The 16,277-nt window shown below is 33.7% G+C and overlaps 1 protein-coding gene across 1 annotated transcript in view; it reads left to right on the top strand.

Moving 5' to 3' along the window:
* Nucleotides 1-5,027: 5,027 nt before the first annotated feature.
* The window catches only part of LOC133192981 (protocadherin Fat 4-like), a 31,101-nt gene continuing 19,851 nt past the window's right edge, over nt 5,028-16,277 (top strand). Inside the window, exons 1-11 of the mRNA XM_061328981.1 lie at nt 5,028-5,091; nt 6,116-6,190; nt 6,652-6,825; nt 11,665-11,746; nt 11,846-12,030; nt 12,397-12,579; nt 12,714-12,829; nt 12,922-13,102; nt 13,281-13,442; nt 14,908-15,048; nt 15,273-15,395. Coding sequence (XP_061184965.1) covers nt 5,028-5,091; nt 6,116-6,190; nt 6,652-6,825; nt 11,665-11,746; nt 11,846-12,030; nt 12,397-12,579; nt 12,714-12,829; nt 12,922-13,102; nt 13,281-13,442; nt 14,908-15,048; nt 15,273-15,395 — 1,486 coding nt within the window. The remainder of the gene's footprint in view (nt 5,092-6,115; nt 6,191-6,651; nt 6,826-11,664; nt 11,747-11,845; nt 12,031-12,396; nt 12,580-12,713; nt 12,830-12,921; nt 13,103-13,280; nt 13,443-14,907; nt 15,049-15,272; nt 15,396-16,277) is intronic.

Here is a 16,277-nt window from a genome sequence, read left to right as displayed (position 1 = left end):
TCATGCCGTACATGTTTAAAGTTGTTTTGCCTGTAGGAGCTGCTGTAAGGACTGTTAATTCACAAAGGGTTTCTGTGACAGGTCGGAGTAGACGGAAAGGTGATTCTTTAATGGTTTTAATGAGGCGAGAAGTGTCAGTTACTGCGCCGCCGCTGACAAATAAGTGAAATGCCTAGGGTTTTCAAGCATCTTCTCACTTTGACATTATCTGGTAAACCAACTGACAAAGAAATTGTGAACCAGAGTTCCTCATTCAGTGAATGCTCTACCCACTGGTTATCTGGAAGCCAGTACTTTGTAAATGACTTGGGTTGATTCTAGCATGGGTCTTCGGCGAGAATTCTGTTTCTGCCTTGATCCATAAAATTAGCATTTTCATCATCCGCAAAACCCTACCTAGCAACATCAAGGTTTTCTTTCACTGTTTCTAGGGCCAGATGTGCCCATGCATCTGGATCAGATGGATCACATTTTTGATGTCATCCATCACATCCTTTATCAACTGTGCATTATTTTTAAATCTCTGCATCATAATGGTCAATTGTTCGGTATAGTTTGTCAAATTCCTCTGGAAAAAATCTCTATTACATACTAGTATAACTGGTTTGTCGTTTCATAATGATAGCATCTATTTTTCAGAATAGTACAGTTTTTCTGGATTTCTGTTTGGACATCTATCATGTTGGCTGGTGTATTGTCTTCACTCGGTGGCTCCTAATAGGCAAGTAGTTCTAACAACAACCTGTCGAAATATGCAAGAGAACCTCTGATCTGAGTGAGGAATTCGTAGCAAGATCTTTCAGAATCAATGCTGATAGCTGTGACGGAGGATCTTTTGCCAGTCCAGCATTCAACTTTGAAAATAAAGCTTTCTTTATGACAAGAGATATAGAATTATTGATGTGTTAAAATATTGGATGTGTTGTGGATAAAACGAGTAAAAATGGCAGTTTGATGTAAAAGTCTGACATTAAAGTATCTGCTATGTGATATTTTGATTTTCCGTTTTGTGTCAATCAAATCTTCAATTCTTTGCTAATAAAAATTGTGATATATTGTTCAATTGTGTAAGAAGAGTTTTGGATGTGATGGCTATATATACACCCAAATGTACCAAGGATGGCAATGATCAATGTATAGCAATGGAAAACCCAAAACGTCGGTGCGACCGAAACATAAAATATGACCTGCACAATGGCACTATATAATAGAGATTCTGAGAAAGTCTCATTTAATCTTACTCAGTGGTACATTGTTTAGGAGGAGTTATGGGTAAAAGATTCTTGTACCATGTTATACCTGTTGAATTTTGATATTCTCTTCTCATGCTTATTTTTGTCCTTATAAATATTTTTCCCAGTACGAACACCCGGAATATTAAATGCCCTTTTCCATCTATTAATTCAGAAAAATATATAAAAATAAATAATATTAGAGGCACTGAAATATAAACCATTTTGACATATTTTAAAGATCTTGAAAATAAAATTGGCAAAACCTGATTGCATTCTTTTCATGCCCCCGCTTGAAGGTGGTATACATGTATAGTGATAGGGGGTCCGAAATTGTGCACTAAGTAGTATTCATCTCTTATCCGCACCTTTATACCACTGAATAAAATTTAATGATACTTTGACAGAAACTTTATTACATAGTGCCATTGTGCATCTCCTATTTTACTTTTTGATCGGGCACATATTTCCGGTATCCAATTGCAAAACATAGACACCGATATTCTTTCTGTTATTGGGGATACCCATTTCTTATGTGCAAATCCTCATATACTACTGAATAAAATTTAATGACACTTTCACAGGATCTTTATTATATAGTGCCATCGTGCACCTCCTACAGATGTGTGGGTTTTGCCATAGCAGAACATTGACACTTCCACTCCAAATATAGGAGGTGCACAATGGCTCTATAATAAAGATTCTGTGTAATTCTCATTTTATATTTAGTGGACACTGCCACTCTTTCTTTAACATTTTACTCCTCCTATATCATTGAATAAAATAGTGAGGCTTTCTGAGAATCTTTATTAGACAGTGCCATTGTGCATCTCCTATTTTTTATTTTTCGATCGAGTAGATAGTTTAAATTTCCAATAGCAAAATGCCATTATACTCGTATGGGCGCGGGGTTATCATTTTGTGAGCTCAGTGCTCATAGTACCCCTAGTTTAATACAGGAATCAAATGCACAATGTACTAAAAGTTACAAAATATACACATGTAAGCGGTAGTTCAAATAATGTTGGGGTCAAACAAAAAGGCATCGAGAATCGGAATAAAAGTCACGATATGTGTATATTTAGAGACAATGTGTGTCAAGCAAGGGGAAAACATGGAATTCTTTCATAAATACAGATAGGAAATAAACTGTATTCCCCTTTTATTTATATACACTGCATGAACCAGATATTGTCTACAAATGTATTAAATCTATGAATGATCGAAGCAGTTCTTAAGACTTTCCTTAAATTAAAATATATGATTCATACCGACTTGTCACAAACATTAAAATGAATCATTGTTAGGTAACCAAACACAGTTATTTACATTTCAAAAAAATGGTTACCCTTCTTTGCAAGTACACGTATGTAAAGAAATGCTAACAAATCTTCATCTAAATTCTGACAGTTCTCGTTAACAATGGATGAGAGTACAAAAATGTAACAGAAAATAAAACGAGAAGAATAGTAATACTGGTTCCCCATAAACATAATATGTATGTGATGTTACTTTATTAGAAAATTCACATTTAAGAATAATTTTCAGTGCATAACATAACCTCTCGTTGCATCATTAAATGGGTAATGCCATTGTATTTTCCTACAGACATAATAACGCATAAAAACATCAATAAAAAAATATACAGCCCCTCCCCCCCCCCCCAAAAAAAAAAAAAACCAACATACAAATGAAGAACAAAATCGGTTAGAAATTTAAACTTTTATGATCAAATTGACTATTTCGTCCTGATTCTAGAGAAAATATGGATTTACTCCTTGTACCTGGTTGAAAAAAGGAAGGCTTTAATTTCTATGAGGGTACAAATATAAATATGCCATAATGGCCATTAGTATAAATTGAATGGAATTTATGTCAACGACCTGTTGAATTGCATGTCTGAGTAAACTGGACCAAATTTCTCTTAAATCAAAACAAAGTTCGCCATTTTCAACGATCATCAAAAGGGCATAAGCGTTTGTTAATACAAATTTTATGAGCACGGATGACGAGTTCTGAGTCGTCAGAGGACTTTTTTTTAACCGATGCGTTCTTTGCCCCAGATTTAAAAGGAAAATTCTAAATCCTACACATGTTAAAGTTTTTTTCTTTACAAAAAAGTTTTTCTTCTGAAGAAATTGAATATTTGAATGCACCAGGTTTACCGATGATTTTTGTTTATATAACTAAGGAAAATGTCTACAATCAGATAAAAAAAATTCTTTCTTTGAGGAAGAACAAACTAAACAAAAGTAATGCACAAACATTAAAATAATAATTGAGTTCTTTTAACAATTGATCACAAATTTAAATGATTTACATAAGGTGGCAGAGTAGGAAAGACATTCTCAGGAAACTCACAGCTTTACCTCTTATTTACCTGTAATTTCAGGTCTACAAGTATTCTTGCTTTTGTCGTAGAGCCCGAACCATCGCATTCTTGTATATACTCAGTACACCTATGCATATTGTTAATGATTTTTATGCGTAACTGCATGGAAAAAAAAGAATGCCCATAGAATGTTATTGATAAAGAAGATTCTTTCTCATAGATTTTAAAACAAAAAAAAAAAAAAAAAAAAAAAAAAAAAAAAAAAAAACAAACAAACAAACAAACAAACAAACAAACACCCCCCCCCCCAAAAAAAAAAAAAACAACCAAAAACAAAACAAAACAAAACAAAACAAAAAAAAATTTATTGTGAAATAGCTATGAATTTTAATTCTGGAATATGATAAATTTTATATAAGATTTTCTTTTCGTTTATTGTACTGCTATAAAACTCAAAAAATTGAATTCCTGTTTGTATTTGTCCTAAAAATGAAAAAAAGGAAATGTTAATATGCAAAATAAATCAAAGATTGATTAAAAAAGAAAGAAAAAAAAACACATTTAACTTAATATCTCTTACTTAGTTTCCTTTTTGTGACAATTTTCTTTAGGTTTAAGAACTAACCATTAACTTAAATGTTGTATTTATTAGTCGACGAACAAACATACTAAATGTGCATTTTGTTAATGATCATAGCAAAATTTCATATAGACAGATTTATTTGTGTAATACCATTGTATTGCAATATTTTTATTTGTTGTTTATTTCGTTATGTTTTATTTGTTTGGTTTGTATTTATGTTTATTCTTTCTTTTTTCTTTGCATTTTACTTTTTTTCAAAACATGGGAATTACATGAGAATACAGTACGATGCTAAGATTTTCCACAAAAAACTTGTAGTTTGAAACTAATTCGGTCAAGGGTTTATGTGGAGCGGAGCGGATCAAAAAACATTGACTTGGGAAGATGGAAAGTAATATAAGCTTAAATTTAAATTCGTTCCATAACAATTTACACAATTATAAGTGCATGCAGTATTGTCCAAGAATCTATGAGAGATGGGTCATTCGAGACCATGCGCGCAAATTGTGAATTAAATGATAGATGGAATTTAAGCAAGTTTTCGTCAATTTGTTATTTGCTAAATCGAACCTTTACTCAGGATTTAAAAATATAGCAATGACATGCATTATGGAAATTTCTAACATGCGGACCAAGGTACAGCATAAATAAGATCGGTACACAGAGGGCGTTCCAGTAGAGATACATATAGGATTGCATATAAAGGTATGATAATTAACAATTTTCCAGAGAAGCTTTAAAATAACGAGTAACTTTTTTTGGATTCATCTCCACTACGAAGTTTTGAAGTTTTCTTTGTGTTCTAAAAAGGACAACAAAACTACACACATGCAGAATGTTAAAGGAATAAAAACTTTGTGAAAAAGGAAGTAACTGAAAAATGCGGAGGATTACAAAATGTTTTGTAGATATTATCTTTTTACTCTGGATTGTAAAAAGGACAGGTAAGTAGCTTTAATTTCCTTTCCATCATATGCTATAAGAATTTCATTTTTTTTTCCAAATGGAATAAATAAAGATATCAGACTTAATTTTAAGTGAAAAAAAAGCCAGGACAGAATTAAGGAGTTGTAAAAATGGGAAAATACCAAACCCTTAACATTTCACTGTGGGAAGGATACTAGTAATTTGCTATCAATGAAAATAGATAGCAAAATGTCTCCATGAATGTATATTTTAAAGGTCCTTTTTTGTTATTTTATTCATTTTCATAGACATTTTCATAAATTCAGAAAAAAAACTCCACGATGTTCTTTCAAATGTTTTAACTACGGGTATATTTTAACTAAAGTAACTAGAAATGTGGATATCTTGATATGAGAATTGAAATAAAGGGTTCATTTTTCCTATTCCTATTTTTTTTAAAATCAGGTAACAAAAGGTAGAATTTCAGATTGGAATAGGTTGAAAACTTACTCAATGATGTACAAACATTATTTCACTTTAATAAAGGTGTTGATTGAGAAAAGATAAATGTGTTGTTTTTATGCGTAAATTATAATTTTTAATTGACATAACAAATAAATACAAAATTAATCTGGAATCATAAACAGTGTACCAACTTGAACAGTAAACTAAAATTAAACAAATCAGATTAAATATAAAAAAATCAGATGAAATTGTTGAAAGACTATTTTACTATCTTTTTAAAATGAATGAAACATCCTGCTCTCTCAACATATTCCAAAGAAATAGTGTATAAATTATATTTCCAAATTTCCAAATTTGACAAAATAAAAAAAAAACAATCAAACAAACAAAACCAGGTAATTCTAAGATGAAATGTAATTAAAAACTGTATTAAAAAAAAAACCTATCAAAACATCTGGCATACGGGAATATCGTAAAAGTAGACTCACGCCATTATTAAAAATGACAATTCATATTAGCTATTCCATGTTTCGTAATTCAGTACAGATCAACCTGAAGCAATATAAGATTTATTTAAGATTTTGACTTTCTTTTCAGCTGGTCAGTGTATCACTGGTACAAGTAACGCTGGAAAGAACCCAGATCCTGTAGGCCAAACGGATGCTGGCAATGGTATATGTATACAACACAATACTCAATATACAGAAACATTCGAATTCAAATAAACAAGGACGACCCAAATCAATTACAAAAAAAAAAAAAAAAGCACCAAAAAAACATTGACATCGTTCTGCAACTTCTTAATTCGACACATGATGATGAAAACTACACACACTACTACACACACACAGTTTTGATTAAAAATGGTTAAATTATACATAATAGAAACTGAATTAAAACATTCCATTTTGAAAAAAAGATTGTCTCATACATGAATTCGACTTTTTTCCTTTTTGCTAAAGTCGAAAACGTTTTGCCCACATCATTTTTAATGACTAATATTCAATGAATTTTGCATGTTACAATTTTCGTTAGATACTAAATGAAGTGCAAAAAATCTGTTAATCGCTACGCACAGAAATATCGTTTTTTATTTTATTTTTTGAATTAAAAAAATATTTATTTTTTTTAAGCGAGGACCTTTATACTGAATTCAAAAGATTTAGACTACCAAATCGATTGTTGCGGTTTTCTTTCCTCTTGGAAATTTTACGTTGGAGCGACCACAGGAACACTGTATGCCCAAGTTTGGCGACTCGAAGGAACCGACTGGAAACTGATTGGACAAAACACAATCACAGTTGGTGGTAAAATTGTAATATTTTATATAATATCTGCTTTTGTTAATTTAAAAAAGGCTATGAAACTTGTTTTAATTTACTTCTATACAGAAAAAAGAATTACTTTTATGTACCCAATAGTATTGTAACCCTGTATTTTATTTTTTCCCTCCAAAGTTACATGAGTCTATACTCGTGTGCGTTGTGCGTCGTTTGCAAACACTTTCGGCCTTTTCTCTGAATTGTCTCTGACGATTAACCGACTTAAGTATGTATGATCCATGGCTAAATGGAACATAATTGTGAATTTTATTGTCCCATTCATCTTCGCTAGCCAGGGTTTTTTTTTCCCGCTAACCCCCCCCCCCTCCCTTACGGAGAGTAGCGGATCAGAAGCCCTTGGCTAGCGAAGATGTGTCTCATCCACCTTGGGAATTTTTTCTCTACCCCTGGAAATTCAGCAGGTAAACTGACTACTTGATAATAATCAGCAGCTAGCCCTCTACCATAATTATGTTATTCATGGCTCTTGGGTGCAAGCTTCAAACCACAGTTTGGACTACTGTAGATAACCGAATTTTTGTAACACCTTATCTTTACGAGATAATTTTTATGCCCCAGTAATCGAAGATTCGGGGGACGGGGGCATATAGTTTTGATCTATCCGTCTGCCTGTTTGTCTGTTAATCTGTTTGTTTGTCCGCAAAATTTTAACCTTGCCCATAACTTTTGAATGGTTGGTGTTAGAGATATCATGTTTCACATGTGTATTGCATGTGACAAGACCTTTTTTTTTTGTTACCAACAAATTTGACCTCTTGAACTTGACCTTGGAGTTTGACCTACTTTTGCAAAAAAAAAATACTGAACTTTAACATTGTCCATAACGTTTGAACAGTGTTGTCAGAGCTTTTATATTTCATATGTGCATTTAACGTATCCAGACCTTTCTTTGGGTGCCAATTTTTTTTACCTTTCGACCTTGACCTTTGAGTTTGACCTACTTTTGATAAAACTTTAACCTTGGCCATAACTTTTGAACGGTGGGAGCTAGGACTTTAATATATCACAAGTGTATTTCTTGTGACAAGACCTGCCTTTGGGTACCAACATTTTTTTACCTCATGACCTGACCTTGGAGTTTGACCTACATTTGAAAAAAAACATTAACCTTTCCAATATCTTTTGAATGGTTGGTACTAGTACCTTCATATTTAAGATGTGTATTCCTTATGACAAGACCTTTCTTTGGGGATTAACATTTTTGAACTCTTGACCTTGACCTTCATTTGAAATATTGTCGTACGGGGGAATCAGTGTGTTTCACAGACACATCTTGTTTGTATTTATAACGAGACAAAATTTCGTGAATTTTGTAAATTGTTGTACAATTATATAGCCTTTATAAAATATAAATCATATACGGTACCAATTTTGATGCACCAGATGCGCATTTCGTCAAATTGTGTCTCTTTAGTCATGCTCATGCCGAAAGGTTGGAAATCCAAATTTTTTTGAATAAAAAAGACTTTGAAAAGCTAAAAAAAAAAGGTGCCAAAGACTGGAGCCAAATACGTCGAAGGATCAGAGCTATGCATGAGGGATATAATCCATAATTTTAAAATAAATTTTTAAATTTTACCACAACAATTAAATATATATCCGTATTTTGAAGCTAGTACCGTACTTAGCTACTGGGCTGTAGAGACCCTCGGGGACTTACAGTCCACCAGACTCAGGGTCATAATGTAAATCATAACAGTACCAATTTTGATGCACCAGATGCGCATTTCGACACATTATGTCTCTTCAGTGAATAAAAGAAATAAATGAGAGAATGAAATTTTCTCCCATTACTGCTCTTTCATTATTCCCGTACAATTATATGATTCTTTTAAGGTTCTCAAACATGTTAGTAAACACCTGTCATGAAGTTACGCAGTACTACGTAATACTGGTTTGTGATTGTTTTTTGCAGTAATAATGTAGTTTGAAGAATTTTAGTAGCTGATCTAATAAAGGAATATAAAAGCTCCATAAAGAGTGCTCGTTAGTTACCGATTTTTCTCGTTTCAGGCCTTGACAATTAAAAACTGGAGTTGGAGAAAACTCGTTAACTAACTCGCACTCGTTATGAGTCCCCTACCGGTGAAACCGGAGGACTTAAGATTTCCTCTTCGTCCTTCCGTCTGTCCAGCTGTATGTCCCACTTGGTTTTCCGTACTTTTGTCCAAACGCTTCCAAATATTGAGCTGATAAGGTTATTGGGTACTAGTATTCCTATGAAAATAAAAAGGAATGTCCAAGGAAAAACCGTTCCCAGAAATTTTTAAATATTTCTCAAAGTCCTTATAAATAACTAAAGGAAAAAGTATTTAATACACAATAACATTTATCAGTAAAAATTTAGCGTTGATCGACTAAATTATTAAATCTCAATGTATTTCTGATGTTTTTTGGATATAAGGTAATTGCATTTTCAGTATTTTCAAAGGATTCCGAAAAGTTGTATATTTCTGAAATGAAATGCATTGCATTTATTGAGTGCGTATGGGCACCCCCTCCCCCATCTCCCAAAAGTCAAAGTTTTTATCAAAAATGTCCTTACTTACGATGAAAAATGTTTTTTTTTTTTTGGTATAATATACCTGTATTTTTATTTTCAAATATCATTTGTAAAATTGAAAAAGTAATAAAAACAAAACATATGTTTAGCTGAAAAAAGTCAACCTCGAAGGAAATGAATGAAAATCATACAGGTAAATAATGATATACTATTTTTTTCTTTTTAAATGATTTCGACCAGGCGTCTGCTAGAACGACCAGGATAAGAAGGGAATTTAAGAGAGCTTTGGACCAGCTAGCTCTCCCTCTCCTCTGACATACCGGTGACGGTAGCCTAGTTGTAGAGCGTATGCTTCGTGATCGGGAGACCCGGGTTCAATTCTCGCTAGCCGCGTTTCTTCAAAAATAAGAGTCGCCCGCGTGGCGCAGTGGTTAGAGCGTCTGCTCTAGAGTCGCGAAGTAAGAGTTGATCCTTACGTCGCGGGTTCGAATCCCACTGTGGGACGTGGAGACCGGTCCTTCGGATGAGACCGTATAAACCGAGGTCCCGTGTCGCAGTAGGTGCTGGCACGAAAAAGATCCCTCACTGCTCAATGGCCGTAAGTGCCGAGTATAGGACAAAATTTGCAGCTCTCCACCGGCAAATGGTGGCGTCTCCATATGAGTGAAAAATTCTCGAAAGGGACGTTAAACAACATACAATCAATCAATCAATCAAACCTAAGACGTAAACATAGATAGTGACCGTTCCTTCGCCAAGTGCTCGGCACTAGAAGTGAAAGTCACGGGTCTTTCGGATAAGACCTTAACAACCGAGATCCCTTGTCACGGTAGGCATTGGCACGATGAAGAACGCTTTTTGCTCAATGGCCCTGGGTGCCTAGTAGAGGTCTAATTTCGAAGCCCCTTCACCGAATATGGTGACGTTTCTTTATTAGTGAAAAATTCTCGAATGGGACGTAAAACAACATACAATCAATCAATAAATCTAACTCTGACACCAACAATTAATCGTTCACGTTTAGTCAACATTGATCAGAAAACTACTAACCGGAGGGGGGCTGTACAATTTCAGTTCTTAATTCTGTCTGTCTACAGCTTTCTCTCTGTCCCTTTCTGTCAGTCAGTGTCTGTCTATATATAGCTTTCTTTCTTTGCCTCTCTGTCAGTTAGTCTGTCCTTCTTGGATTTCTTGACTTTTTTCCTTTATAGGCTTGCAGATATTGAGCTGATTTTTGATAAGCAAGTCTAGTTTCATTATACAGATCTGGTTTCCATTTCGTTTGCATCGATGATTTTTGATGGAATTTTAAAGGCCCATCCTTGTTTAATACACATGTATTGCTTAACCAGTACTCTCAGAATAATTGTTGAACTTGTTAAACTTGGTTAAGGTAATTACTGTGGTGGCGCTTCCTAATTTTCCTAGACATGTATTTAATAAAAATTAGTTGAAAGATCACTTGTAAAATGATATTAGTCATACCCAGTCAAATGGTAGGAAATGGGGGGTGAGTTAGTGGATTTGCGCGGTTTTCTGTTTTTCTGTCACCAAATCACGTATGGATCATAACTCCTGAACTCTTGTTGGAAAGGATTACGGTCTTTAATCAAGATCACATCTCAAAATGAATAAATAAATAAATAAATAAATAAATAAATAAATAAATAAATAAATAAATAAATAAATAAATAAATAAATAAATAAATAAATAAATAAATAAATAAATAAATAAACTTCATAACGGTCCAAAACTTAATGTGTTGCTTTCATGTGCCGTTCCATGCATGTTTGCCTTGTGTATGACAAAAGTTTTATATAAAATTAATTATCATCAATACGGACTTAACTTGGTCAATTCCGTAAATGTGATATGAAACAATTGGAAATTAAATATAAGTTGAATAATCCTACTTGAATGCAAAATTAATCAAGTGTGACGTAAAAAACGCCGTCCAACGTCTCACCACCAAGTTCAAAATTTTAAAGATGGGTACAACATCTTATTTCTGTACTACTCAGCAAAAAAATTTGAAATGTTTGACATTTAGAGCAAAGATATATAAAAGAAACCATTTTTAAAGGTTTAAGGAAAAGGTTTTTCATTATATTGATGATTATTCTCATTGATTACGGATATATTAATTCAAAGGCATGTCATGACCTTAAGTGATGGACAGGGATGCCATCGGAGAAGGGGAGACATCTGTTCTTGTCTTAAATACATATGCATGTACATAACCACAGTTTTTAGTGATCACTCGTATTTTTGATCTAATCTTTCCTTTCTTATCTTGTAGTTTCAGATTCAAACACGCTTAAAACAGTAGCTATCGATTCTTCATCCCAAATACCAGTACTTTCAGGAGATTATATAGGATTGTAAGATATCAATTGACATTTTTACTTTTCATGTAATATTTTTGGAACAATCACTTGTAAATGTATATTTCTTTGACTGTCTTGTTATTCTTAATTTAGCAAATCTTCGGCCGGAACAATCCCCATGTTTCATAAGACTAACAATGGGGTGGGAAGCGACAATGAAGATGTACTCTATTCCGACACGGCAGCATCCACCGTCAACAGTGTAGTAACGGCTGCCTCCTTTACTCAGTATGTAGAAAGAAACATGGAGTTTAGCATTTTGGCGGATTTGGTTCCCGGTACGTAATCCATTTAATGGCTCTGTTAATAAAATAAAAAAACCCCAAACAAACTGTTATTTACAAATAAATGAAGAGTAATAACCTACTTAAAGGTTTAATCCACGACAAAAACATAAGGTAGGCTGCATCAAAAATAGCGTACATGGCGATGGTATACTTTTAGCTTGTTTTACGTTTCATTTTAATTGTCATACGACAGGTAAGAGAAAAGAGTTAATTATATATTTGAGTACCTCTTGAATAACTCACTACTAGTATACTGGTGACTTAAAATTTTTATGTTCTAAACGATTGTTGGTCATTTAATAGAAATGCAAAATAGAGCTGTCAGCAAAGATTTATGTATACATGTGTTTTTTTAAGGAAACACACCTAGCTTCGGGGCTTCACCAACGTCTTCGTCCGTTACTGACGACACGGCCATTGGTACAGTAATTGCCACAGTGCTTGCTACAGACGCTGATACATTAGACACCCTTAACTTACAGTGGACTGGCACGACTCCGGCTGCCAACGCCGGTGTGTTCAGTTACAACAACGTTTCAGGTAAACAGACCAGAGCATTAAGATCATTAATTTCCTTTCCTGTTCTTGGATAAATTCTTTCGGATTTCGAAAGCATTTTCCTTTCTTTTCTAAATATGTGTATTAGAATGTACTGTTTTTATTATGACTTAAAGGTGCCTTGACGACGACTGGTCAGTTGCCCATTGGAGACACAGACCTTACATTTACCGCAACAGACCTGTGTGGGAACACTGTCACGCATGCCTTCAAACTTACGGTTACCAATTATGTACGTTCAACATTTTCTCCAACATTTAACGTGCAAATTTTATGTATGCACATGTACTCATATTTCATGGCAACTCTTAAAATTTCTTTCAGCCACCAGTGTTTCAGAATCTCCCAGCTACTACAACTGTTAGTGAAGACATTGACGTGGAGACTCAGTTGAAAATCCTTACAGTTACTGATGCTTCATTGGCTGACACAATCACGTGTACCATTAACAATATCAATCCGACATTCGGAGATTTGTATCTGCGATATGTTACCGGAACCTCTGGTAAAAATCTGAAAATTTCACGGCTAAACATTTTTTAATGTTACAAAAGAGTATATACTTTATGGATAGATGAACAATCAGAAGATTCATCCAAATGATATGGCATATTATAACTACTTATTAAAATAAATTCACGATTAAAAATCATTTTTAGTATTTTTTTTCCTGCTTCAAATAGATTATGCCGTGTATTTGAGAGCAAACGCTGCCCTTGATTACGACACGACTCGTCAGTACGACATCCAAATCGACTGTACCGACTCTAAAGTCACGGTCTCCGAAACGTTTACCGTATTCGTCACTAGGAACCAACAGCCAACTATAACAAACCTCCAGACTGGTGAGTGGATATGTATAACTAATTACATTTAACTATTGTGAACTTACCTGCTGGTTAATAAATAGCTACCAATCGACAATAACAAACCTCCCTATTTGTAAGTATATTGTATGTCTACAGTGTAACGGTCGACTATAGCTAAACCTCTTGGCAGTGCACAAGCTAACAAACCGCCTACGACAAAATTCCTACTATAGCTTAACAACCAATTATAATGAAATGTATGGAGATAACGAACAGCATTCAAGCTCAAAAGTCCATTAAACAATACAAATTTTGGAGCAGAGCAAACACGAACCTTTAAAACATCAGAGGTGGGATCAGGTATCATGGAGGAGTGAGCATTCCCTGCCGACCGGTCGCACCCGCCGTGTGCTCCTTGTCATGATCGGGAAATAACGGAAAAATCCGTCGACAATTCAGTGTGTAAATAATGGCCTAACAATTAGTATGAAAAATTTCAGTCAGCTTTTGACTTAATGATAAATTGTATTTGCTGACAAGGTCATTGTATCGACCATAAAACTTACGAAATGACGACTTTAAACGAGACTGTTGATATTCTTGTTTCATCAACTTGTTTGTCAATAACTTACCTCGTTTTAGAAATTGTGCATACGTAGCGCATGCTCTTGCGTATCGAAACAACTGAGAGATATAACCCCATATGCAGATGATGAAGGTATATTGCTGCATAAGTAAGGGAAGTTGACGATTGAAAAGTTAAAGTCATCACGTTTATCATAAAACTTGGTTGTTAGATTACCATTAACGTCTTTTTCTAGTAAAATATCCAAATATGAAACAGATGTGTCAGATTCTGTGATGTCTTTTATTTCAAGCTCACTGGGGTATATCGTGTCGACATACGAATGGAAATAACCATTGTTAATTGACAGTACGTCGTCGAAGTATCTAAATGTCGAATTGAAAGTCACAGCAAGTGTTTTCTTCTTTTCACGTACAAGATTTTGAACAAATTCTGCTTCATATGAATACAAAAATAGGTCTGCTAATAACGGGGCGCAATTGTTACCCATGGGAATTCCAATAGATTGTTGGAAGACCTGTTGGAAGATCTTATCTTACCTATAACTAACCTTTCTTCTGATGAAAGCATTTAAAAAATAATTAAAATGAAAAATAAATAGCAAAATGGATAATTTACAAATGTATCTGCAGTTATCATTCCTTTACTCAATTTATTCCTTTAACTTTTTATGAGATAAATAAATAGAAATTCCTCACAAGTGAACATGTCTTTCACCTTAAAGCCCAGAGGGAACATATAATCTTGTGTATTTATAATTGGGATAAAAATCATAAAAACGGAGGTGTTAAGATTAGGGATAATTGAAAAAAAAAATGAATCAAGAACTATAATTAAAACGTTTATTCTAAATGGAAGTGATAAGAATAAATTGATTATATTGTAGAAAAAATAATGTCACTTCGTCGTTTACAGGAACAAATTCGATTGAAATTCCGGGATCCACAACAGCTATTGGTACTAATATATTCACAGTGACCTCTACTGACCCGGAGAATGACCAGCTTTATTATAACATGACCTGTACTCCTGCATGCCCATTTAAAATATATGACTGTATGTAGTCGTTATAAACTAGTATGTAAATTTCATCGCAGTGTATTAAATTTTCACAAATTTCTTCTGTAATGAAAAAGCGAAAATATAACTGGAGCAAAGAAGACACTACAATAGATAATTAGCTTCTTAAGAAATATAAACCATGTCAGATGAGAATAATGACATTGTTGAATGTGGTTATATTTATTTGTTTTTGGAGATTTTTGCTTATTTTTGTTAAGCTGGAAATATTCTTGTGGAGAGCAGCTTGGCCAGTCTGACGGAGACAGCGTACGATTTGTTTATCTACGTTTACGACGGCAATACCTTGGTTGGACCAAGAAGTCTTACAGTCAAAATATCAGGTTTGGAATTTTTGTGAAAATTTTGATTGACTTTTTTGTTGACTTTCTTTCAACTGTATTTTAAAATAGTAATCTTGAAATAAATAGGGCTTTATTGAAAGAAACCAGAAGCCTCTGTTGAGACTATAGCTCTACTGGTTTTTACTGAACCAAAGTAGAAAAAGTAGCACTTGGACTTGAAACTATGGCAACAGAAATAAATAAATTAATGATCCTTGGTTTATTATCTTTCCGAGTCAAGCTTAATTGCAAATTGCACAAAAACTGTAGTGGAAGTAACGTTTTGAAAGAAGTTCACAGAATTTTCTATTTTAGTAACCAAGGCAACACTTCAACGAAATCAAAAACCGATATACAGGATTATGAATCTTAATATAGTCTTCTTGTTAACCAAGTTATGTAGAAATCGGACTGAAACTGTAGGAGGAGTAGCATTTTGAAAGAATTTCACTGAAATTTCTATTTTTTTTGTAACCATGGCAACACTGTTTAATAAATCAGATAAGGAGGATTTCATTGAAATCCAAAAACCGATAAACAGAATTATGTATCTAAGTGTAGTGACTGTCTACTTGTGTATCAGGTTATACTGCAATCAAACTTAAAATGTATAAGGAGTAGATTTTAAAAGATTTTCATAGAAATTTCTAATTTTAGTAAATGGCAACACCGTTCATTGAAATCCAAAAACCGATACACAGAATTATGTATCTTGGTGTTGTCTACTTGTGTACCAAGTTATATTGAAATTAAAGTAATACTGTGGGAGGAGTAGCGTTTGAAAGAATTTCCCAGAAATTTCTTTTTTTAGTTACCATGGCAACATCATTCATTGAAATAAAAAAACGATAAATAGACTCATGTACCTTAGTGTAGTCTACT

The sequence above is a fragment of the Saccostrea echinata genome, unplaced genomic scaffold, assembly GCF_033153115.1.
Source record: "Saccostrea echinata isolate AGI-Se365-2 ecotype Australia unplaced genomic scaffold, CSIRO_AGI_Sech_v1 ptg000025l, whole genome shotgun sequence".
Lineage (NCBI taxonomy): Eukaryota > Metazoa > Mollusca > Bivalvia > Ostreida > Ostreidae > Saccostrea > Saccostrea echinata.
The sequence above is the reverse complement of the archived record's forward strand: the minus strand, read 5'-3'. Positions and strand labels throughout refer to the sequence as shown.